General features: G+C 40.8%; 2 protein-coding genes across 3 annotated transcripts; both read right to left on the bottom strand.

Moving 5' to 3' along the window:
• Window positions 1–8,723: 8,723 nt before the first annotated feature.
• LOC101401033 (olfactory receptor 2D3-like) lies at window positions 8,724–9,671 on the bottom strand. Its single transcript, XM_004443890.1, has one exon. It carries the CDS (start codon window positions 9,669–9,671, stop codon window positions 8,724–8,726), a length of 948 nt encoding a protein of 315 aa, XP_004443947.1.
• Window positions 9,672–24,184: 14,513 nt separating this feature from the next.
• Window positions 24,185–26,328, bottom strand: LOC101393790 (olfactory receptor 2A12-like). Of its 2 annotated transcripts, XM_087445795.1 has the most exons (2): window positions 26,310–26,328; window positions 24,185–25,116 (listed from the first exon to the last, which is right to left on the bottom strand). In XM_087445795.1, exons 1-2 carry the CDS (start codon window positions 26,326–26,328, stop codon window positions 24,185–24,187), a joined length of 951 nt encoding a protein of 316 aa, XP_087301921.1. The 2 variants fall into 2 exon arrangements, with proteins under 2 accessions (XP_087301921.1, XP_004443985.1); XM_004443928.1 differs by lacking the exon at window positions 26,310–26,328 and having other exon boundaries at window positions 24,185–25,123.
• Window positions 26,329–26,811: the final 483 nt, after the last annotated feature.

The following is a 26,811-nucleotide window of genomic DNA, read 5'->3' as shown; positions in this document are numbered from 1 at the left end:
CTACTTCTTCATGATTCAGTCTTGGTAGGTTGTGTGTTTCTAGGAATTTATCCATTTCTTCCCACTTGTCCAATTTGTTGGCTATAATTTTCAGAGCAGTCTCTTATGATCCTTTGTATTTCCGTAGTATCAGTTGTAACGTCTCCTTTCATTTCTGATTTCATTTATTTGAACCTTCTCTCTTTTTTTCTTAGTCTAGCTAAATGTTTGTCAACTTTGTTTATCTTTTCAAAAAACAGTTCTTAGTTTCGTTGATCTTTTCTAGTGTTTTTTCTGGTCTCTATTCTATTTATTTCAGCTCTGATCTTTGTTATTTCCTTCCTTCTGCTAACTTTCAGCTTAGTTCATTCTTTGAGGTATAAAGTTAAGCTGTTTATTTGAAACTTTATTTTTTTTTAAATAGGCATTTTTTGCTGTAAAATTCCTTCTTATAACTGCTTTTGATGCATCTCATAAGTTTTGGTATGCTGTGTTCTCATTTTCACTTGTTTCAAGATATTTTTTGATTTCCCTTTTGACACATTGATTGTTCAGGTGTGTGTTGTTCAATTTCCATATATTTGTGAATTTTCCAGTTTTCCTCCTTTAATTGATTTCTAGTTTCATACCATTATGGTCAGAAAAGATATTTGGTATGATTCAATATTATTAAATTTGCTAAGACTTGTTTTGTGACTTAACATATAATCTATCCTGGAGAATGTTCCATGTGTGCTTGAGAAGAATGTGTGCTCTGCTGCTGTTGGATGGAATGTTCTGTATAGGTCTGTTAGGCCCATTTGCTCTGAAGTATAGTTCAAGTCCAATGTTTCCTTATTAATTTTCTGTCTTAATTTCCGTAGTATACAAAAATTTTGCCCCTACATAGCTTCTTTCTCTCTTTCCTCCTTTGTGCTATTTTTTTTTTTTTTTGAGGAAGATCAGCCCTGAGCTAACATCCATGCTAATCTTCCTCTTTTTGCTGAGGAAGACTGGCTCTGAGCTAACATCTATTGCCAATCCTACTCCTTTTCTTTTCCCCAAAGCCCCAGTGGATAGTTGTATGTCATAGTTGCACATCCTTCTAGTTGCTGTATGTAGGATCTGGCCTCAGCATGGCTGGAGAAGCAGTCGTCGGTGTGTGTGCCCAGGATCTGAACCTGGGCCGCCAGTAACAAGCCTTGCGCACTTAACCGCTAAGCCATGGGGCCAGCACCCTTTGTGCTATTTTTGTTGTATAAATTATATCATTATATATTGTGTGCCCATTAACACTGATTTATAATTATTGCTTTATGCAATTGTCTTTTAAATCGGATAGGAGAAAAAAAGAGTTACAGACAAAACATACATTTATACTGCCTTTTATGTTCACCTGTGTAGTTATCTTTAATAATGCTCTTTATTTCCTCACGTCCGGGTTAGAGTCCTTGATTTTTATCCTGGTTTAAGGAGCCATTTGTAACCTTGACCTGCTTTCCTCTCTGACTATTCTCTCCTCATTTTGACTCAGACATACACCCTCAGCTTGATCTTACTTTGCTTCTCTTAACCTATTGCATGTAAACATCTGTTGAAACTACTCTCCCAAAGCCTCCTTATTGCTAAAAGTGGCAAACACTATTCAGTCCTTGTCTCACTTGATGTGTCTGCACATTTGACCACGAAGACCACAGTCTTCTTCCAGACTTCTTCTCTCCTTGAATTTCTGCATCATTTGTCATGGTCTCCAAGTTTTTCTCTCCCTCCTTGGCCCCTCAATATCATCATCTTCTCTGGATTCTCTCCTTGAAGCCAGTCCTTAGGTATTGTGGGTTTTCAGAGTTCTGTTTGCAGCTCTCTTCTCCTTCTACACACTCTCTCTGGGTGACCTCATCCCCCCAATGGCTTCAGTTTCTGCAGAAGTGCTGGCGACACTCAGATTTCTATCTTTAGAGCTTTCTCTTGAGCTCTAGACCCATTAATCCTACAGATACTAGGAGTCCCACAAGCTCCGTGAGTCCAACTAAACTCATCATCTGTCTTCCTGGTCTCCCCCTACCAAATTTCCCACTTCCATGTTCCCAGTCTCAGTGAATGGCACCATCACCCATCTGATTAACCAAACCTGGAATCCATAGTTGACTCCTCTTTCTACCTCCCCATTTCCTAATCAGCTACCTAGACCCATAGAGTCCACCTTGTAAAGACCTCTTGTCTAATACCTACCTCTCATGTTCAGCAATTACTGCTTTAGTTCAGCTTCTCATCATTTCCCACCTGAATGAATGCAGCAACTGGCATCCATCTCCTCCAATTTAGTCTCCACATCAGAGCCAGAGTAATCATTCCCAGATATAAATCTAATGTCATGCCTCCTTAATGGATGAAGTCATGCCTCTTTTGTCTCCACCACTGTAAAATCTACCCTCTTTAGGCTATTTTTCAGGGCATGATAGATACGCCATAGTCTGTCCTTGCCTACCTTTTCAGCCCCATCTCCCATCATTCTCGGGCTTAGCTCATGCTTCATGACTTCACACATGATGTCCCTCTACGTGGCATATCCTTCTCTGCTCTTCCTCTTCTAGGATCAACTTGACTGTTACCTCTGGCAGAAAGCCTTTCCTTGCTCTTCAGATTGAGTTACGGCTCCTTCTATGGGCTCCTTGGAATTCATGTTCTAACTTGGTCCTAGATATCATCTCATAGTGATGAGTAAGAGATCTGGGTTTGAATCCAGCTCTTCCACTTACAGACTGTGTGATCTTGGGCAAGTTGCTGAGCCTATCTGGGCCTCAGTTTTCTGAGACAACAATATGATAGCACCTATATTACAGGGTTGTTGTGAGGATTAAATGAAATAATGAAGGGAAAGTGATTGACACAGTGCCTTACACTCAGTAAATTTTCATTGAGTCATATCTATTATTAATTATTATCGTTATTAATATAGTCATCTTCCTGCACAACACGAGGACTGTGTCTTTCACCTAGCTCATATTAGGGACTTAACAAATGCTAGTTGAATAAATGTGTGGATGCATGGGAAAGAATGACTGTTTTCTAGACCTGGTAATAGTCAGTGAGGAGGAAACAAAGAAAAACTAGATATTGCCCCTGACTTCAGGGAACTCAGAGTGCAGCAGGCAAGTGAGACATGCACAAAAGTAACTTCTGTACAAGGCTGACTTAGTGCCCTGGAAGTGGAGCAGGGAGAGGGCCGTGGAGCGTCAATGGTGCAAATCTGAGTAGGTTACACTCTGGTTGCGTTTAAGTTGGACTGGTTAAATGGGGATAGTTCATGGATCTGATCCTAGAGAAGTGGGTATGGAATCAAACCAGGAAGAAAGAAAACAAGTGAAGGCTTTATCATTGGAGTTAATATTGCATCAATCCCATAACATTTGTGCTGAAAATGCACTAGTTCCTTTAAGTCCAGGGCCCATTTCCATCCATATTTGGATGTTTCTGAAGTTAGGACTCACCTTTCAACCTTTCAGTTTGATGGAGCGTTCCCTTCTGTTTCTTTCCCTTAAAAGCTATTATTAATATGATTAGGTGTCTTATAATTGATAGTGTCTTAGATTGAGGAAATACAAATATTATCCCCCATTTTCTTACTTACAATTTGTGGTTTCCTATATTTACATGTGAGTTCTGATAACCCATGATCTGTCTTAATTTGTAACTTTTCTGAGGAACAGACTTGAATTATATATGCTGTGAGGCTGGTGCCAGGGGACAGGTCATTTAGCTAGTGAGTAAATCTAGATGACTTCTCAGCATCCACTTTTCACTGTGCTTATATTGCTGTTTACCAGGTGTAGGTATGTACACTCTGTTTTTGGTGGTGAGAGAATTGTATTTTTATAGAGAATGAGGGGTGGTCTGGGTTTCTGTTACATAGTATTATTTGTAAGTTTGGGGATTTATAGAGCTTCGGGAACAGATCCCTCACAAAGTTCAGAGGTCTCATGTCTATGCCTCTCAGCCACACAAATATTCCACTTAGTAAAGGATCAACTCTCCCTGTTTGGAGAGGTGAGGTTGTGGCTAACAACTTGGAAGTTTAGAAAATATGTAGGTTCTCAAGAAGCTTGAAAATTAGTAAGGACTTTGGGGATCTGTCTCCAGGATTAAAAAGCCCCATTGGGGTCCCTTCTCCGTGCCCCCCTGGTGCTAGGTTCCCACCGGCATTACAACCTGATCACGGAGGTGACATGCGGGGATGCACATTGTCCTTATATTTGGCTCCTCTATGATAGTGAGAAGGTATAATCATGAAGTTAGTGACCATGTGTTCATTGCCCCTGAATCCACAGGGCCCAGGGACCTGGAACAGAGTAGGCACCTAGTCCATGGACAACAGATGCATCAGGCTGATATTTACCATGCCAGACACTCTACAAGGCACTCTCACTATTAGATTTTTGAGTTTTACTTTTTTGTGTGTTACTTGTATTATTCCTTTCGTTGTTACTCTGGAGCAGAGGTTACCCTACTTTACGGCAGGGGTTAACAAGATTTACATTTGTAAAGGGTTGTAAAAAAGAAAGAAGACGAACATGAGACTGACACTGTATCTGACCTGCAAAGCTTAAAATATTTGCTCTATGGCTCTTTACAGAAAAAACTTACCAACTCCTGCTCTAGAAAATAAAATATGCATCATTGACTTATTACACTCTCACCTAAATGAGTACTTGAGCACTTCCCAAACAATTCAGAGATTTTACAGCAGTTTAAGTCCATTTTCTCCTCCTACTCTTTGCACAATTTTAGCGTCTCTCTTCCCACAACACCACACACACACCTATGGAATCAGAATCTGCTCTTTAACAAAATTCCCCCAGTTGTTTCCTATGCACTTTCAAGTTGGAGAAATAATAATTTAGCCAACATTGCTGGGACAACATGTACACACCTGCAGCAGTGGACCTGTGGTACAAGCTCCAGCCTTTTTACTTTTTCTTTTTTAAAAATTTTTGTTTATTGCAGTAACATTGGTTTATAACATTGTATAAATTTCAGGTATACATCATTATACTTCTATTTCTGCATAGACTACGTCATGTTCACCACCCAAATACTAATTACACCCCATCACCACACACACGTGCCGAATTCTCCCTTTCACCCTCCTCCCTCCCCCCTTCCCCTCTGGTAACCACCAATCCAATCTCTGTCTCTATGTATTTGTTTGTTGTTATTATCTACTACTTAATGAAGGAAATCATACAGTATTTGACCTTCTCCCTCTGACTTATTTCACTTTGCATAATACCCTCAATGTCCATCCATGTTGTCACAAGTGGCTGGATTTTTAAAGCTCAGTACTGAATAAAGCTTTTAGAAAAATCAGGAGGAGAAAACTAAACTTCCTTAACACAAGTGTGGCTCCAGGGTTCCAGGTAAGACTGACAGCCCATCTTCTTGTCTTGTGACTCATGGGCTGGCTGACCTGCCGTCTGCAGGGGGTTCCTGTCTGATAATACCTGTGCTCCTTCTGGGGAAAACCTGAGCTGGCTTTCGTCCTCCTTTCGTCCTCCAACAAGCTCCCACTTTATTTTTGTTGAAGAGAGAGAACAAGAAGGCATTAGAGTTATGTTAAATGGAAGGGAGTAAAAGGGAAAGAAAGCATTACTTTTTTATATCATCTTAAAGAAAAATAACCTTCCTGTCCACTTCCCTGCCAGTTACCACCCATTGCTTTGCTTCCTTCTGGAGAAAATCACCTAGAAAGAGTGATCCACACTTCTGTCTCTAATTTCTGTCCTACAATTCTCTCTTAAACACACTTCAGTCAGGTTTCACTAACTCTGCCTGTGACTCCCCACTCCCTGCCCCTGTTTATTTAGCAGCAGTGGCCAGAATTCAGCTTTTAATTCACCAGAACCCAACTTCTCTTCCCTAGTGAAACAATTTATCTTGTATCCTGCAACATTGCTAAACTCATTAATTCGTTTCAGGAGTTTTTATGTAGGATCCTTGTTTTTTTGTTTTTGTTTTTGTTTTTTTAATGTAGACAGGTCATCTGCAAATAGAGACAGTTTTGCAGCTTCCTTTCCTATCTTTTTTTCTTCCCTTATTGCACTGGCTAGGACTTCCAGTACTATTTGGAATAAAGTGGTGAGAGCAAGCATCCTTGTTTTGGTACTGATTTTAGGGAGGAAAAGCATTTAGTCTTTTGCCATTTTGTATGATGTTAGGTGGAGGGTTTTGTTTAGATTTTTTTTTTTTTTTGTCGGAGTAAGAAACTTCCTTTTATCCCCAGTTTGCTGAGATGTGTTTTTTTTTTCAAATCATGAATGAGAGAAAGGACATTCCAATCCGTATGCATTTGAAATAGCTTGAGGCAAATATATTTTCGGCAACAAGCAGTTCTTGTTGTCAAAGGGACTCAAGGACAAGAGGAAGTTTGGACTCTTTAAGATCTCTTCCACCCCATATGTTTCTAAGGCCAGAGTTGAGTGCTTAGTTGATAGTGCTGAGAGTTCTGGGAGAAGAAAAAAACTTTCATCTGGGCTGCAAGTAGTTAGGAAACTTCCTGAAGAAGAGACCTGTATGAGCCCTTCATGGATGAGTAAGAAGTAGTCAAGTGGGAGGAGAGGGCATTCCAGGTATAACAGTCTATGCAAAGACCTGAGGAGTCAGGACAGTCAGGACAGGGTAAAGGGATCATATTAGGAGGTAGGGAAATGGGTAGGTCTGCTGTGGGTTTCTACTGCTCTGAAAACGCTAAGAAAGAAGCCCCATTAGTTCCAGCAGATGATCCTCACGTGCCCTCTCTAATGACCCCAGAACAGTTTTCCTAACAAGCCCCCACAAAACACAATCGGCATGTCTTACTGACCGTTTCCTTTTTTTTCCTCCAGAAAATCAAGGCTCCTCTTTCCCCAGGTCTTCTCTCCTTAGAGGCTGTGGCCTTCAGGCAGGAAACCCGTAGACTGCAGACTCTTCCTTCTTACAGTTCCATATCCCTCTTAGAACTCATGTTCCTTTAATGCTTGGGAAGCCTAAGAGTTCTCAAGACTGGCAATTCCCCTAAATTTATCTTCTAGAGAAGATAAATGAGCAAATCACACTGTTAGCATTTAGTAGTCTTTTGGGTTGTCTTAACATTCAGATGACCCTTAATTTGCAAATAAAACTCATTTCTAAGCAGCTAACAGCCATTGGAATATTTTGTTAATTGAAGCCTATTAGAAAGACATGTAGAGAGTAGCTGATTTAAAAGATTCATCTTCTGTTGCCTTTTGCAAAGCAATTTAATATTTGTCCAAATCCAGGGTGATAGAAATTTGATTTGCTCTGACAGCACTAGAAATAGTATAATTCCTGGTTAATATGGCATCTGATGTTGTGATTGTGTCTCACTAATTTTGTGTGTGTGTGTGTTTATTGAAAGTATGACTCTGGATATGCAGTCAGTTACCATCATGAGTATCCAACCCATACATCCTGATCTCACAATGAGCCTGATCTTAACATTTGTAGTTGACAAATACAAGCTACTGTTAATAACTTAATGAACATTTTCTAAGGTATTTGGTTTTGAAGGCAATGACTCTAATGATAATTTATACCATTATTTCAGTTTTAAGGCATATTCCCATTTAAACTTAAAAATAATCTTATGGTATAGCCAGAGTCAGATATGGTCATTATCTCCATTTTACAGATGGAAGGGGGGAAACTGAGTTCCAGAGAGATTAGGTGGTTTTTCCAAGGTCTCAACAAATTAGGTGAAGATTAAAGTCCAGGACACTTCCCACTGGTCTCTCTGGTGGTGGAGGAAATTTAAGCATCAGTTGGTTATGGAACGAAGACATTCTCCTTATAAATAAAAGTCTGGGTTGCTGGAAGCCACAGTGAAAGTAGGAACAATGGAAACAAGAGAAGGATCCACGGAAGTGAAGAAGAGCTGAAAGAACTGGGGAGATTGCAGACCAGGGATAGGGGTGGGGCTGGGGAAAAAATCACTCAACAAACACTTATTGAGAAGTTAATATTCCACTGCACAATGCTTTTGCTTAGGCTACAGAATGCTGGTGAGGTCCAAAGTATCCAATAGAGCTCTAAACTTCATGCATCTGACCCTATAGTTGTGTTGTGACTTAGAATAATAATCATAAGTGTTTGAAATGTTCTTCAATAGTATCCCATCCATTATCTCAGCTGAGCTTCAAAAATCTCTAATGACTACTTGAGATGTGGCATAATATAAGAGATAAGAGCCTGGGCTCTGGAACTATACTACCTAGGTTCAGATATCAGTTGTGTTACTTTCTAGCTGGGTGGCATTTGGCAACACACTTAATCTTCTTTTGCCTCAGTTTCTTTATCTGTATGAAGAGGATAATAATACCTACCTCTAGAGTTGTTATCAGAATTAAAATAATAAGTACAAATAAAGCACTTAGACTGCAACTGTCATATGGAAAGAGATCAATAAAGTTAGTTATTTTTATTTAGGCACAGTGAATATCATGAAACACATTTTACAGATATGGAAATTAAATCCCAGAGAAGTGAGGTGACTTTTTGTCGCAAGCCACAGAAGGTCAATGATGTATTTAAGCCTTGAACACAGTTCTCTGGGTCCCTTCCTCATGTTTCCAGTGGCCAAATTAATGCAAAAGTGTTTTTTTTCTAGATATCTCCCTCATCCTCAACTCCTCATTCAGTTTAATGACTTCAGTGAAAGTGCGGATGATATAAACAGAGACTTAGAGGCACAGCCGACAGTCCTAGTCCATGGCCTATTGAGTGTCTTCATTCCTTCTGATTAACTTGAGGAAAGCCCTCTTCACATCCTTGTTCTGGAGGCTGTAGATGATGGGGTTGAGAAAGGCAGAAATGACATTGTAGAACAGGGCCAACTTCTTGTCATCTTCTGGGGAGGCTTCAGAGCCAGGCCTCATATACATGACCATGCATGGAATACAGAACATGGTGACCACAATGATATGTGAGGCACAGGTGGAAAAGGCCTTGATTTGCCCCTGGGTGGAGCGAATCTTTAGAATAGTCATGAACATACAAACATAGGAGGCCAGGATGAGGGATAATGGGCTCAGGAGCAAGAAGAAACCCAAGATAAAGTCCACTTGGTCATTAAGAGATGTATCTGCACCGGCCAACATCAAGACAGCAGGAATTTCACAAAAGAAGTGGTTGATTTCATTGGGGCCACAATAGGGCAGATTCATTGCGAAGATCGTGTAGACAATGGCACAGGTAAGACCATAAAGGGCAGAGCTGACTGCCAGGAGTACACAGAGGGTTTGGCTCATCTTGACTCTATAGTGGAGTGGATAGCATATGGCAACATATCTGTCATAGGCCATGGCTGCAAAAATCCAGGTTTCAGTGATGCCCAAGGTCAGGAAAATGTACATCTGGACAACACACCCAACATAGGAGATGGTCTTATTCTTGCTTATTAGATGGACCAACATCTGGGGCACTGTGGTGGTGGCATAGCTGAGATCCAGGAGAGAGAGGATACTGAGGAAGAAGTACATGGGGGTGTGAAGGCGTGCATCTACTCTGATCAGGGTAACAATGAACCCATTGCCCAGGACTGTAAATAAGTAAAGGAAGAGGAAGAGGAAGAAAAGGATCCAGTTGGTCCTAGGATTTCTGGAGAAGCCCAGGCGGATAAACTTAGTTACAGAGCTGTGATTTCTCCAACCTCGGCTGTACATGGCCTTTCTTCTGAGAAAGAACAGAACATATTTCTGAATCCCTTGCAGTCTCAGTGAGAGAACGCCATGTGAGATCCATAAATGCAGGGGCTGAAGGCATCTCAGAGCTAAACAATCAAATCAAAATATCCATGCCCTCCATGCCCAGGAACATGCCTCCAATGTTCCCTCCACGCCTAGGAACATTCTATCCAAATGGACTAGCATCGCTCCAGGCACTTAGTAGGGATTCTACAAATATTTGCTGGTTTGTCTAACCAACTAGCCCTGATAAAATTCCAAGGGCCCTGTGGAAGAAATTGTACACAGCAGATGTCTTATTTTGAAGAACACACACACACACCATAAACCAAAGCAAAGAGGGAAGGGAAATACAAAATGTTTTACAGTACCCCCAAAGCTTCTAGACCTCTCTGTAGTTCCTAAAGTCATTCTTTCAAATACCAAGACTAATAGGTGCTGCAAAAGACAGTGTAAATGTGAACTTCTTCTCTATGCCTCCTTCCTCTCTGATGCTGTACCTTTGAAAACCCACACAACATAAATTTTCAGGAAAAAGGGGAGTTTCAAATAAACTTTTTGGGGGAGAGGAATCTTTCCCCTAGGATTTTTATCTCACCCCCACCTTTTCAGCCCTACTTGCAGTGGTTGCCACTATAAAGAACAAATTGACGTGTAAAGATGCCAGAGACTTAAGAATTGAAGCCTAGAAAACTTGTGTGCTCCTGGCATTTCTCAAGAAAATGAAGCATATTTACCTGGGAATTTGGTGCCTGTGTGTGTGGAAGTGTTTCTTAAAAACTAGTAAGGACTCCTCCATGGCCATGTTGCTCACAGGACAGCGTTGAGTGGTGGGCAGGAGTGGATCTTCAGTTTGATCTTGACTTAACCCTCAACCCTACCTTGGCAGACCTGGGCAACAGAACATGTTACTGACCAGTTCTTTTCTCTGAATCCTTTTTATGGTCCCTAAATGACTGCCATAGAATGCTAACAGCTGGATATGCACCTTTTCTAGACCCAAAAGAAGAAAATGGTCATTTATAAAATAGGACTCTATAAAATGTTTTAATAAATGTGATCTCATTAGATTATCACCATGACTCACTGAGGTCAGTATCCTTATTTTCATTTCATAAAGTCAGCCATCCAAGGTGAGACAAGGAGTAGGTGATGGAGCCCAGACTCAAACTCCCTGTTCCATGCTCTTACCGCCACAGTAAGCTGAAGTGTGTCTCTCACATGATCAAGTTTCATTCAGGATTTAGCAGGTCACCAAACACAAAAATAGGCCCACTTCAGGTGACATTGTGAGAGAAAATTGATCTGTGTATTAAAACTTTTAGAGAGCAGGAATTGCATATTGCACAGCATTGCAAATTGCCAAGTTTTCCATAGAGAATCGCAAAAGCTTGGATCAGAATTTTAATATCTGAGGCATTGCACTGGTAGTGAAAAGGCTGATAGCTGTCAATTTGGGTTAAAATAACTCCACACAAAGCCATGGACAGGACTCAGGCTCAGATGGATAAGAAAAATGATGTTAATAATCATGTTTGGCACAGTAGGCAATTGTATGGGAGTTATCAGGATCTGAATTTGAATCCTCATCCTAATGGTGGATATGACCCAGGCTTTAGATACTAGTATATGCTGATAAATCTGAAGTATACCTCCATCCTAGATATCTTTTCTTAATTCATCTATCCAATTGCCTGCTTAACATCTCTTTTCATTTGGGTATCTAATAGGCATGTTAAGATTAACATTTTCTGAAATCAAACTTCCAACCTCCTGTAAACCTGTTCCTCTCACAGTCATCTTCAGCTCAGTTAATGGCTATTCCATCCTTTGATGTGGCTAAGGTTTAAAAAAAAAAACAAAAAACTCAGTCTGTCTAACTTTTCTCTTTGTCCTATACTCCACATGTTATACATCAGCAAATATTGCCAGTTACCTTTAAAATATATATCCCCAAAAAGATCACTTCTCGTCATCTCCGCCATTGCTGCTTTGGCTCAAATCATCATCTTCTCTTGCCAGGAATATTGTAATATCCCCTGGCTAGTTCCATGGCTTCTAGTCTCTTCCCCCACAGTCTGTTCTTAGCACAGTAACTAAAGTGATCCTATTAAACGTAGGTCAGATCATTTAAAGATTATGTAACTCCTCTTATCAAAGCCCTCCAGTTGCTTCTTGTAGCACTCAAAGAAAAGCCAAAGTCCTGACGAGGGCTCCAAAGTTCCGCATCACCGCTCTGGCCTCCTCTGCTGCCTGTCACTATCCGCTCCAGCAGTACCTCTTTCTGCTGCTTCTCATCCGTGCATGCTCCCACCTCAGCGCTTTTCCACTTACTGTTCCCACTGCTAGAAATCCTCTTCCCCCAGATATCTTTATGGTTCACACCCTCACCTCCTTCAAATATTTTCTCAAATGTCATCCTCTCAGGGAAGACTTGTGTCTTTCCTGACCATTCTGTTTAAAACTGAAATATCCCACACTCCCCATCCTCATCTCCTGTTTTATCTTTCCTCATAATAGTTAGCTTCTTCTAGTGTAGTATATGCTTTTTTAAATTGTTAGTTTCCCACATAAGAATGCAGGAATTTTTATCTTATTGATTTATGGTATATCATCAGATTCTAGAACAGTGCTTGGCATTTAGTAGGCGTTATAAATGTTGAATAAAAGAATGGACTGAGTCTAGGCGGGGCCCTGGAGAGGCAAGTCACTGGTGCTACTCATGGTGAAACTATCTTTGGTGCTGGACTTTGCTTTCTATGAAGCTAGCCATTGTGCTGACCTTATTCTGGGGCTTTCTCTTGGATTTACCTAGCTCTCAACAGATTTTTAAACAGGGACTGGTCCAGACCATTTACATACATTATCCATAGTCAGCCCACAATGCCATAAAGTCAATACCTACTATTAACTGCATCTTAAACTAAGGAAACTGATATTTACCAGAGTTAAGCAAAGAGCCCAAGGGCTGTCCAGAGCACTCTTTTTAATTCTTGGGCCTACAATTTAAAATAAAAATGACAAACTAGAGCTTGTCTATACCGAGAAAAGAGCTTACAATAAAGGACTTGTGAAACCGTGTTATTTAAGGAAGAGTGGAAGAGATTGAGAAAGTTTAGCCTGGAAATTTATGAGTAACTTTAGAGATCTCACCAAATATTCCAAAGGTTATCATGAAAAAATGGTGAAAATGTGTATTGTATATTCCTAGAGGAAAAAATTAGAAATTATTGGTGAAAGTTGCAGGGGGGCAAACTTTAAGCTCAATTTACAAAAAACAAAAAAACAAAAAAAAAAACCCCTCTGGTGATTAATGCTACCCAACAATGAAACATTCTGATGTTAGAGAGAGTGTGAAACTGCAAGCTCTCCATTTTCAGAAGTGTTTGACCATAGGCTGTAAGGCTATATTAGTCAGGCGTACTATCACTGCTTTGGATGCAAAGTTAGAATGTATGACTTTAAAAGTCCCCTTTACCACAACAACCCTAAGGTTCTAAAGCTCAATGACATCAAGACTCAGAGAATCCATGATTTTATGGGTGACTTCTCACTATGTACCCAAACCCATAACAGAATTTAGAATCAAAACAAAGTAATACAGTAATAATGAGAACCAAGGAAGCCTGAAAGGAAGTGGGAATACAGTATTAGTCAACTATAATTTGAAATTTAAAAGATAATTTAAAATTTCTACTATCTTATTTTGCAGATCACGGAGCTCTTTTGGGAGGCGATGCTTGAGTACCAGGAGGGGTTAGTCTCCTACCTCTTGAGCAAGCCTCACACAGGCTCCATCCAGGAAGGAGAAGGGAGAGTCTGAGAAAAGGGGCAGGCTAGAAGCTAAAGGGAGAAGGAGAACACTGTTATAAAGCCTGCTTTAAATCCTTGTTATGCTTTTCTGTTTAAAATTCTTTATTTCTGTTTCCTTTGAGAGGATGTTCTAAGAATAAAATTAGGGAAATATAGACTATTTTAAAAGTTGTTAAGCAGCAACTGTATTTAAATCACAGGAGGACTATACAAGATTCGAGACAAAGTGGGGACAAGAGACAACCCAGAAGAGTATTTTCACTGAAAGAGAACAAAAGCTTCTTCCGTGATCTTTCCTGTTCTAGTTTTTCTTCCATCCAACCCATCCTACACACTGTCAGAGTGACTGTTCAAAAGGCAGAGCTGACCCTGCTATTTCCCTGTGTCAGAGTCCTTAGAAAACTCCCATGATCTAAGAGCTAATGCCTAAACTCCTTAGCATTGCACTCAATGCCCTTTGGAATCTGAGCTTTACTGACTTGGCATTCTAGCTTTATTCCCTGTACTTCCATGCAACTTTTGTGCTTTCATATGGTTCACTAGCTAGGAATGGTTTTGCATTTTAAGATGGTTGAAAAAAATCACTCATTTATGTTTGTGGCTGCTTTTGCCCTACAATTAAGTTGAGAAGCTCTGATAGAGACTGTATATGTCCCATAAAGCCTAAAATATTTGCTATCTGGCTCTTTACAGGAAAGCCTGACTCCACATGAACACACACCAACTCCAACTCATTTGCCATCTGCCAAATAGATCAGATCCTTTCACAAAGCTTTTCTCCATGAGGCAGTATGTATCAAGGAGGCAGTAGGGTCTCTGAGGTCAAAGAAAATTAGATTTGAGTCCAGCTCTGCCACTTACCAACAGCAAAACCCAGAGAGTCATTAACCTCACTAAACCTACATTTCATACTCTGTAAAACTGGAAGAATAACATACACTTTGAAGGTTTTTGTGAAGATTAAATGATATTTTAGATATATGTAACACTATAGCAATAAGCATCAGTTGTTATTATTGCTACTATTATTAAATTACTCCCTAGTTGAAATGCCCTTTTCTGTTTTCTCCTTTTGGTAAAATCCTAATCATGGGAGTCTTCTGTGATTCCCACCATACTTCTCCTTCCTCTGAGCTCTGATAACACCTTTAATGTGCTTCAATTACTCCCCATACCTATACTGATATACACACTGGTTTGTGGAATTCCTTAAAGATGGAGAACCATGTCTTACCTTGCTATCGCCAATTCTTAGCACAGAGTACGTCCACGGGCTAATAAATATCAGATTAATGACTTTATGAAGTTATGCCAATGGTATGAGTGAGTTTGTTGCAAGAATGGACTCCTAGTCCAATGGTTTCCCTATCACTTTCTCTTTCAAAACTACTATCGAGATCTTCTTCCCTAAAGATTACTACCCAGGTTATCCACTAACAGCGCAACCAAAATCCTCTCCTTGGCAATTTGTTAAGTGACATGAACAAAGTTAAACAGAAAGCAGGAGAAATGAAATCAAGAATACACGGACAGTCCTTATATTATTTTCATTAAATGTGCTTCTCTTCCAGTCTTAGTCTGTGCTGCTCGAAATGGCATTAATGTGGGTGATGAGGCAGGGATAAAACCCATTGAGCAGTTACCATAGACCAGTTACTTTCATTAAAAATTAGATAATGGTGAAGAACAAGGGCGCTAGAATCTGTCGCTAATTAGCAGAGTAACCTTGGGAAAGTTATCTAAACTTGGGTGTCTACAGCCTCTTCTAGAAACCAGTGATAATAATAGTACTTATCTCAAAAGATCGTCCTGATGATTAATTGAAATAGTACATGTAAAGTTGCTTAACACTGTGCTTGCAGAGTAGTTAGTGTTGAAAAAAGTAGCTATTATTGTTATATTATTTTATCCTCACAACAAGTCATTTTCAAAAATTCTAAATTTTTGGAAGAAAGGAAATTGGGACTCAGAGAGAGTAACTTGCCTGATGTTGCACAGTATTAAAGGACACAACACAGATCTGTCTTTCTCCAGGGACCTCTCTTCACCAGGCTCTGCTGCTTCTGCCCCATCCACAGGTGACACTGTGCCAGAGCTAGGGCTGACAGCGAACTGGTGGGAGTAGCCTTCTCAGGCTCTTGGTCTTGTCCTTCATGCCCCTTACCTATCCTCTCACCCTGATCCCAGGTCCAGTATACACCCCTCCTCCACATCCATGCCCCACAACTGCCTTGGGCAGTTCCAGCATCCATATACTGGTCTATTAGTGGGTCCTATTTCAGCCACTCTCCAGAAGCTTCCACATCTCAGAAGCTCCCTGGGAGATACCTGTTTGGTATATTAATGAGGCCCATAGGTATCAGGAATTAGGGAGTCCCTAAGGGTGCAGCTAAATAGATCCCTCGGGAGCCTTCTAGTCCTAAGTGATCCTATTACTCAGGAGAATGTTCAGCAAGGAGGGGGCAATCAGGATAGAAGGGAGAGCTGTATGTGCCTCCCCAAAATCTAATATTTTGAGGAACTATAACTACAGGAGGAATGTGGAAATTGGTCCTTCAACTCAGGCCTCCATTTGGGGGCCCCTAGAGATTGTAGCTAGGAGGCCAACACCAGGACCCAAGTTTTAGCTACTCTGCTGGTCTTATTTGAACTTTATTTAGGTTCTCCATAGAAAAAGAATAAAGAACTGGAAAGCTTTTAGGTATTGCCTTCCCAAAGTCACATTTTAGAAGTGGGGAAACTGAGGCCCAGTGTCCAGAATTAACTATGGAAAGTCACACAAGCAGAACTAGGCCTAGGAGTGGTATCCTGTAATACATATTACACACTATGTAATGTCATCTCACTTCTCCAGTTATTGGTGTAACCCACTGAAGAGTAAGCTGGTTGCACACCTGCCTTTGGCCTCTTCTCATTTCTATGCCTGCGCTGCCCAATTTTAGCTCTCCTTTCTGGGACCCAGGAAAATCTCTTCCCATATTTGTCTTCAATGACTAAAGCACAAAGTAAGTACTTGAGCAAAGTGGGTGTTGAATAGGAGTGGGGTCAGAAAATGATGGGAGATGAGGCTGAAGAAATTCAGGATCAGCTCATGGAAGGTCTTGTAGGCCAGCCTGAAGAGTTTATAATATACCCTGAGGGCATCAAAGATCCATTGAATTTTATTGTTCAAGAGAGTGATATGGTTTAGTGGCATTCTGGAGCTGACTCAGAGTGGGTCATGAGAGCCAGTTGTGCCCATCTCTTTCCAACTCTGTGTTCAGTGATATCACATTGGTAACTTGAAATTGGTCATAGTGGGAAGTATTTACGCCAAAGAAATTGGCAAATACAACATGTCAGAGCTTTTTATTTTCCCCAGAGAGCTGATTGTTAAATATTTGCCAATATACTATTGGGTGGTCAGATTAGTCTTTTTGAAAGATTGATAGCCAGTTTGGCTAATAAGACTGGAAGGAGGAAAGCCATCTGGAATCTATTAAAAGAGTCCAAGTGAGAGATTATTTGGCCTCACTGGCCATGTATAGTGGGGATGGAAAGAAAGGGACAGATTGAAGAAAATTAATGGGTGTTAGTGGACTAATTGGATGTGGGGCATTATTGCTTTTGGCTATTGGGTGGACGGTGATACTATATGTTGAAATGGGAAACTCTTGAGGGGAACAAGCTTGAAGTGAATGGTGATGAGCTTCCTTTTGGACATGTTAAGTTTGAGCTGCCTCTGAGATATTAAGTTGAGATGTCAGTCAAGCGGATGGAAACAGACATATCTTCATTAATTTTAACATATAGAGGACTAAGATTTACAGTACTGAATCCCAGTATTCAAACGGATTTGGAATTAACTTTGCTTAATGGCAGAGGACTTGAGAATTTCCCTCCACCTTACCTCTCCTTGCCCCCATCATACATATTCCTTTTTCCTCTGATGTTGGACATCAATCTGGAAATCCCCATTCACTGTGACCCCAAGGGCTTCAGTTGTTCTGTGGTGAGTAACTTTTATTTACACCTAGACAATTCATTTTTCAGAGCTGTTTATATCTCTGTCCTCTCTAAGAGGGGACCTCAGATTACCTGCCCAGGTTTAGGTTGGCCTCTACTAAGGAACTATTCATCTAGTGCTGTAACATTTGCCAGGGAGCCAAGGAGAAGGTAAAATTTTAAGCAAGAAGCATCAAATAGAGCTGAATACATAAAGAACTCATACATCTCAACAACAGAAAAACTAACAACGCAATTAAAAAATGGGCAAAAGACGTGAACAGACATTTCTCCAAAGAAGATATACAGATGGCCACAGGCACATGAAAAGATCGTCAACATCACTAATCATCAGGGAAAAGCAAATCAAAACTACAATGAGATATCACCTCACTCCTGTCAGAATGGCTATAATTAACAACACAGGAAACAATAAGTGTTAGAGAGGATGTGGAGAGAAGAGAACTCGCATACACCGCTGGTGGGAGCACAAACTGGTGCAGCCACTATGGAAAACAGTATGGAGATTCCTCAAAAAATTAAGAATAGAACTACCATATAATCCAGCTATTCCACTGCTGGGTATTTATCCAAAGACCATGAAAACACAAATGCATATTGATACATGTACCCCTGTGTTCATTGCAGCATTATTCACAATAGCCAAGACTTGGAAGCAACCTAAGTGCCCATCAAGGGACGAATGGATAAAGAAGATGTGGTATATATACACAATGGAATGCTACTCAGCCATAAGAAATGATGAAATCCAGCTATTTGTGACAACATGGATGGACCTTGAAGATATTATGTTAAGTGAAATAAGTCAGAGGGAGAAAGTCAAATACCGTATGATCTCATTCATAAGTAGAAGATAAAAGCAACAAAAACAATCACATAGAGACAGAGATTGGATTGGTGGTTACCAGAGGGGAAGGGGGAAGGGGTTACCACAGGGGAACTGGAGGGAGGAGGGCGAAAGGGATGATTAGGCACATGTATGTGGTAATGGATTGTAATTAGTCTTTGGGTGGTGAACATGATGTAATCTATACAGAAATCAAAATATAATGATGTACACCTAAAATTTATGTAATGTTATAAACCAATGTTACTGCAAATAATAAAAAAAAATTAAAAGAGTAAAACCAAGAAAAAGTTTTATTAGAAAAAAAAAGAAAAGGCAAGTCCCTGTCTGGGATAAAATGTCCAAAAATACAAAAATATAACAAAAGACTTGTATCTAGAATAATAAAGAATCCCTACAAATAATTTCCATGTACTTCCTGTGTGATCTTAAATAAGTCCTTTATTGCTCTGAATCTCAGTTTCCTCATAATACTAATAATAGAATCTCCTTTATAAATCTGTTGTGAGAATTTAGCGAGTTTTGAGTTACTGTATATAAAGCTCTTAGCACAGAGCATGGCACATAATCAGAGCTCCATAAACGTTAGCTATCATTATTATAACCATCATAATTATTACTATGAGAGACTTGGAAAGCCCTGGAAGATGGCTGCTGAGCACTGGGACCATGAGCACATGGACAGCAGGCCACAGTGGGAGCTCCCTGGGCCTGGGGCGCCAGTGCTGCAGGGACTTCCTGTGCTGAGAGACCTAAGTCCGTACCTGAGGCTCCCAGAACAGCACTCCTAGAAGGTTGCTCTCAGGTGCTCTTGGCAAAGACTTTCTAGGGAGATAGTCAAAGTTTGTTAAATTCTCCACTGAACTAGGAAAACCTGATGTGAATATTCCCCAGAGTTCTGAATAGAAAACGGGTCTCCTGCTGAATTAAATCCAGCCAATTCTAGCCCACTCTACCACTGGCTTATCTATGAAGTCTGTTTTCTTCTCTAACCCTACTAAAACTGCCCTTTTCCAGGCTACCATAACCTCTCGTTTGGACTATAAAAATGGTCTGTTAACTGGTCTCTCTCTACTCTCCACGTGCCTCAGAATGGCCTTTTAAAATGCAGAATGGATCACTTTTTATTGTTACAGTCCCTTTATGGAAGAAATTTGGCCCTAGGTACAGAGACAATGAAAATATTCTTCTAAGACTCTATCTGCTATGGACCACGTGTTTGTCTCCCACCAAAATTCATATGTTGAAGCCTAAATCCCCAATGTGATGCTATTTGGAAGTGGAGCCTTGGAAGGTAATTAGGTCATGAGGGTGGAGTGCTCATGAATGGGATTAGTGACCTTCTAAGAAGAGACAGGAAAGAGGTGATTCTCTCTTTTTCTCTCTCTCCGTCTCTATCTCTGCCGTGTGAGGATACAACAAAAAGATGGCCGCTGTCTATGAACCAGGAAGAGTGCCCTCACCAGACACAGATACTCTGGTGCCTTGATCTTGGATTCCCAGCTCCCAAACTGTGAGAAATAAGTTTCTGTTGTTTAAGCCACCCATTCCATGTTATTTTGTTATAGCAGCCCAAACTGACTAAGACACTATCTGGGAAAAAAAACTTCAGGTAGATTTATGCATAGGATGATCATTACACCAGTACTTAGGAAAAAAAAAACAAACAGAAAAAATAGGAGGATGATGCTTGGTTATCCACTCTTAATGCAATCATTTTCAGAAATATTCACGTCATGGGGAAATGATCATGATATTCTGTGGAAAAAGTAGGCCACACTGAGAGACTGAGAAGCTGAGCTCAGGGAATGGAAGGACAAAAATTGGACTTAAGGCAGTCTGAGGAGGAGGGCCTTGGCAAACATCACAGACTTCATCACAGTCTGCCCCGGGGACTCCCAGGGTACTGTAAGAGTCGATCAGAAATATACCAATAAATACAAAGATGGAAGCCCAGCTTTGAGTTAGCTCGGTCCCTGAGAGCTGAAAGTATTTTCCAGTGCCCACACTGCCTGCCAGAAGCAAATGTAAATCCATTCTGAAGGAATGTAGCCTCATCCAGAGCCTCAGTACCTGGGCTTCAACCAAAAATTACCAGGCAGACAAAAAGTTAAGAATTTACTCAAAATTAAGAGAAAAACAGAGGCAATAGAAATGGACCTATAGGAAATGTAGGTGTTAGAGCTATCAGATATAGACTTGCAAATAACTGTGATTAAATAATAAAATGGAGAATTTCAGCAGAGACTTGAAAACTAAAAAAATAAAATAAAATGAAATTTTAGAACTAAAAATATGATAATTGAAGTTAAGAATTCATTTTTGGGTTTCACAGTAGATTAGACACATCTGAATAGAAAAATCAGCAACCTGGAAATCAGATCAAAAGAAAATATACAAACTGCAGCACAGTGAGATAAAATTATGGAAAATATAAGTTTGCAAGAGACATATAGCTCATGGTGAAAAGCGGTAGAACAGTATTTATAGATGATCTCAATTATGTCAAATGATGCGTGGAGACATAAAGCAAGGCACAAAGTTATTAACAATGGTTAACCCCGAGGGGTGACATTTGAGATATAATTTAGTCATTTCATATTTTTCTGTACTTCCCCCCTCAAATCCATGCATGCATACCATAGCATTTCTCAAAGTAAATTTTCAGAAAATACTAGTTTCTTTGGCTAATAAATGTTCTAGGAAGAAAGGGTTCTGTGATCCAACAAGTTTGGTAAATGTTGTGTTAAATAGAGTTAGCATGGGTATTTTCCTTGTTTTTTAATTCCTCATTTATCTATTTGCTTATTACTACTGGACTTCTCAGAGTCTTTACTATACTATTGTGCACTGTGAAGCGTAAAGAGAAGAGCAGTGTTTCTAAGCCAATTTGGGCAAGAAATCTTTTCATCACACAATGTTTCATCAGACTAGAGTTCCAGGTAACAGTCCTTGGAAAATACTTGTCTAGAAGGGAAAAAAACCCTAAGTTCTTGAACACGGCATGCCAGACCCTACCTGTCACATCTGCTGTCCCCTGCCTGCTCCTATGTTCAAGCCATCCTGCCCATTCTCCATAACCTCCATGTGTCTAGGCTTACCACACCCCATTCCCTGCCCTTTGCTCCGATGATCACACTTCTACTCATGCTTCCAGCACCCAGCAGACATATGGCCTCGTCTATGAAGCCTGGCCAACCTCCTCATCACTGCTTCAGAGCTCCGGGCATGTTTCCAGCAGCACACTTAGTACCTGTCAACCTACAAAAACAGACATCAGTTTAAGAGACAAAGCGTTTATCTGGGATCACAAAATTGCAATTCAGGGAGCACAGATTCAGATAGACACCCAAAACATGTTCCACTAGGGAGTACAAGTCAGGGGCTTTTACAGGCAAAGAAGGGAGGTTGTATTACAAAAAATTTCAATTGGAGTTGGAGGCAGAGAGCTGGTCTTGGCTAAGCATTGATTGACTATGGATTCCATCCTCAGAAAGTCCACAGTCCTCAGTCTTTGTGATTAGGATGTCTGTTCTGCTGACTTCTCAAACAATTGCTTGTAAGACAATTGCCATTTTGGCCCAGTCCAAAGGTGCAAGACAGCAAGGCAGTTTCTCTGGAAAGGCAGCTCCGATTCCATTTTAAAATAGCTCCACTAAAGTCAATTTTCACGCACCTTATAGCATCCTTGTCTTAGTACTTGTCTCTTTCCCACTAGACTGGGACTTATATTATTCATCCTGCATCCACAGGACCTAGCATCAGACCTGCCATACAGTGGGCATCAAAGAATGTTTGATGAATGAATGGATGATGCCAACATTGTGGCTAACTTGCTTTTCTCTGACAGGACATCAAATACCTTTCAAGTAATCTTTACTTCTTTCTGCTATAAAGACAATATATGCTGACTGTAGAAATTTTAGAAAGTCAAGTATGAAGAAAAATAAAAGTTACTTATTATCTCACTACTCAGCGATATCCAGGATTAACACGTTAATATATATCCTTCCAGGCTTTTAAAAATGAATGTATGCATATTTTTATAAAACTTGGATTAACTTCTTATATAGAATTTTACATCTTGATATTTTTCGACATAACAATTATATCATACTTTTCAATGTAATGAAATATTACTTCAAAACGTGATACGTAGTAATGTTTGCATAGTATTTCATAAAGTTATGTCATATTTACAGCTGTTTCCAGTAAGTCTTTGATGAACATATTTGTACATAAAACATGGTCTGTGTTTCTGATTTTGTTCTTAGGACAGAGTCTCTGAACTGAAATTTCTGGACCCAAGTATATAAACATTTTAAAGGTTCATGATACCTATTGTTACATGCTTTCCATTTGTTGATATTTTTATTAAATGAATTAATATATGTAAAATTCTTAAAACTGTATTGACACATAAATGTTCATTAAGTAGAGCCACAATTATTAGCATTATTACTCTTCATTTAACAAATATATTGAATGTCGACTATGTGGAAGGCACTGCTCTAGAAAGGTAGAACCAATGATATTCTTTTTCAGCAGTGAATGTGGGTGTTCGTCTCACTGCATCTTTCCCAGCATTGAGTATCACCATTTTTCTAAACATTGCTAGTTTGATGGGTGAAAATGATATTCCAGTGATTCAATTCATGTTTATTAATAGCAAAAGCAAACATTTTTTTCTGCATGATCATAGCCGAACAACAACAGTTCAACCTTTTTATCTCCTCCTCTTTGTACCTGCCACCATTTCCACATTTTGCTAGTCCTAATTCATCATCTCCCCTGCTCACTGGCTTCATCTTCCCTCTCTGGCTTTTCCTATGGAGAGTTCATTTCTTCACTCATAAAATATCTGTTGAAGCGCCCAGTATGTGGGTAGCATGGGGCTAGATCCTAGGGACACAGCAGTCAATTGGACAATCATGGTGGCGCCTTCTTGGAACTTGCTATCTTGCAGAGAACTCAGATGCTGAACTGCATGCCTTTATTATTATGAGAGAGAGTTACGGGGTGCTTTGGAAAGCTAACTCACTCTGGGGGCTCAAGAAAAGGCTTCTTTGAGGAACTGCAGTTTAAGCCAAGACCTGATGGATGAACAGGAGTGAATGGCATAACAGGGTAGAATGGAAGTGGGGTGGGGTTAAGAGTGAGGAGAGAAGGAATAGCACATTTGGAAGCCCTGAAATGGGAAAGAGTATGGCACATCAAGGCAAAGACAGAAGTCCAGTTTACTTGGAGTGAGAGAAGGAGGAACAGAGTGACCTGAGATGAGTCTAGGAAGGTTAGTGAGGCCAGGTGGCACCTGGCTTAGAGCCATCCCAACTTGTCTCCAATCTGAATATCTGAAGCAACACACAACGCCCTGTCAGTCACTGCAATGATGTTTACTCGTCCTCCTCCCTGGGCCAGGAATCCTCTGATGTCACTGCCCTTGCCCTTCCTTCCAGCTAACCTGATACCGTGTGTGTGGTTTCCAGAGGGTAATGAACCTTCTCAACATTCAGCCACAGGGCATACCCCAAAGCCCATTTCCTTTGTCTCAATAAAATATTTTAACGGATCAGATACACCTTCTTTTGTTAACCACTGAGACTCTAGAACAAAAGGGAACCCAATGACTGATGTGCCTGGAAGCCATTTCATGGGACCAGTCTGTCAGCCAAATCATGGGCTGTCATCCAAGGGCCTGTGTAGAGTTGAGATTCGGGGCTGAGGGGGAGTGTGTCCTGGTGCTGCTAGGTCATGTGAATGAATACGTAGGGCATTGACCGTGCATCAGAAGTCTTGTTTCTCTGTCCCCAGCTGTCCTTCCAAGGACTCATTCTGGGGCCCTGCCCCAACCTGTTGCCTTGAGGAAAGCCCTTTTAACATCCTTGTTCCGGAGGCTGTAGATGATGGGGTTGAGGAAAGCAGAGATGACATTGTAGAACAGGGCCAACTTCTTGTCCTCTTCTGGTGAGACCTCGGAGCCAGGCTTCAAGTACATAACCATGGCTGGCACACAGAATGTGGTGACCACAGTAATGTGAGAGGCACAGGTGGAGAAGGCCTTGAGCTGCCCCTGGGCTGAACAGATCCTCAAGATGGCAATGAAGATGTTGACATAAATGACAAGGATGAGGGCAAGTGGGACCAGGATGACACTAAAGCCAAGAATGAAGTTTACCCGGTCATTGACTGATGTGTCTGCACAAGCCAGCTTTAAGACTGCAGGGACTTCACAGAAGAAGTGGTTGATCTTGTTAGGGCCACAGTAGGGCAGACGCATGGCAAAGACAGTGTAGACAAGAACAGAGATGACACCCCAGAGTCCACAGAAAATGACCATTATCCCACATAGCCATGGGCTGATCATGACCTTGTACCTGAGTCGATGGCAGATGGCCACGTACCTGTCTATAGACATGATGGCAAAGAGCCAGGACTCGGTGATGCCTAGCACCAAGAAAACATAGATTTGGGCCACACAGCTGGCAAAAGAGACGGTGGTCTTCTGGCTGGCCAGATGTACCAACATCTGGGGCACAGTTATAGTGGCGTAGCCCAGATCCAACATGGACAGGATGCCAATAAAGAGGTACATTGGTGTGTGGAGAGGTGAGTCCAGGCAGATGAGGATGGTGATCAAACTATTACCCAGAATAATCAACATGTAGGTCATCAGGAAGGCTGAGAAGAACAGAGGAGTGGTCCTAGGGCTGAAGGAGAAGCCCAGAAGGATGAATTCAGTCACAGAGGACTGGTTAGGCTCTTGCATTATGTTCTAATTCTAAATAAAGAAGAAAGGCACCAATTCAGACAGAAGACTAGCTAAGCTATGCCCCAAGGTGAGAGTTACTGACGGGTTTGGGGTAGTGGTGGTGTCCAGTTATGATGAAACACCATGGTCCCCCTCAACATGACAGCCCATTTTACCTGCTCTTGTCCACTGCCACCACTCCCAGGAAATTTTTGAAGAGAAAATGTCTTCCACATCTGGTCCAGGGTCGGCCTCTGCCCCACCAGTAATTACCCATCTCAGCTTCCTTAGCTATGAAATGAAAGCATTGGGCTAGCTGAATTCTGCTTCCCCTTAGTATCCCCTTCTCCTTCGTAAGACAGCCAGGTGTTTAGAGATAAATATTGGTGTACAAACTCTATGAAATTTGGCAAATTACAGTGAGAAAACCTAACTTCCTGTTGAAGACATCAAATTTATTTTTCCACTCTAATTTTACTCCTCAGTCTTTCCCAGGCCAGGAGTACCCCCCATCCCATCTCATCTCAAGCTTGGTGTGTTAGAAGGAACACTGAGTTCTAAATCCTGGCTCTATAATTTACTGACTAAATGACCTTGAACAAGCCATTTAACTCTTACCCCTTTGAGACTACTTCCTCGAATACAAAATGAGAATAATTGTCTCCTTTTAACAAGCTTGCTGCAAGGATTGAATGATATTTTGGCATGAAAAGCATCACACAGAAGGACTAACATGTGGTAGATGCATAATAAATGTTAACTGCATTTCTGGATGGCTCTCCATACACAGGACTGAGACTCAGGTCCGAGCTATGCAAGCAAACATCCTGAGAAGTACTTCACCATACTTGACGCCCACAGTCACCTGTCACTGTCCCACACGCCTACCCTCTGTTGCTTCTCCCCACAAAAGCCAGCATTTCATTCACTCTTTTAGCTTCTTACTGACTTTTAGCTCTTTCTCAACTTAACCTCAGTCTCTTCATGGAGAACAGGAAGAGGACGGCCTCACCGAAGAGATGTCACGTGCTCTGTCGGTAATTAGGGAATAGGAGCAATCCTGATACTGTCAGTATTATTCCTTTTCCTGGCACCAATTTATCTGACCCAGCCTCTTGTTCTCCAGTCTGCTTGTTCTTCTTCGGGGCACCACGAATGAGCCTTCATGAGAACTTGTGTCTACATTCAATACTGGTTTCTTGACTTTGGCCAAAGGCCTGCATACACTTTGAACCTCCTATATATGGGTACTTTTCTAGGACATTCTCAGACACTATCCAATAGCTGTCAGGTATTTGGCAGATAACCATTTTTATTAAACCCCTACCTATCACCAAAGGGCCTTTGTAGGTCGCATTGTCTCCCCAGGTTGGCCTCAGTTTCTGCATAACGTATAATGGTGTTTGGGCCAGATGGTCTTGAAGGGAAAGAAACCACATGGAAGCATAGAAAGTTTAGAGACAGCAGATTCTGCTTGAGTCCTAACTCTCTCATAGCTTTATTTGCTATGTGACCGTGGACTGTTAGCTCACTTCCTAGGCCTCGTTTTCCTCACCTATAAAACAGGAATAAAATTACCTACTTTGTAAGCCACATCCTTCCTGAGAAGAAGAATCCCAAAGATGTGAGAATATTCTACCTTGGGGCCAAGAGAGGGAAAATGTGCTGCCATTTTTAACTTTTCATTTTTTATAGATGGCCAATGA

This window comes from Ceratotherium simum, chromosome 22, assembly GCF_057802395.1.
Source record: "Ceratotherium simum simum isolate JZ-2026a chromosome 22, ASM5780239v1, whole genome shotgun sequence".
NCBI classification, from domain to species: domain Eukaryota; kingdom Metazoa; phylum Chordata; class Mammalia; order Perissodactyla; family Rhinocerotidae; genus Ceratotherium; species Ceratotherium simum.
Note: the sequence above shows the minus strand (reverse complement) of the source record. Positions and strands in the feature narration are given on the sequence as shown.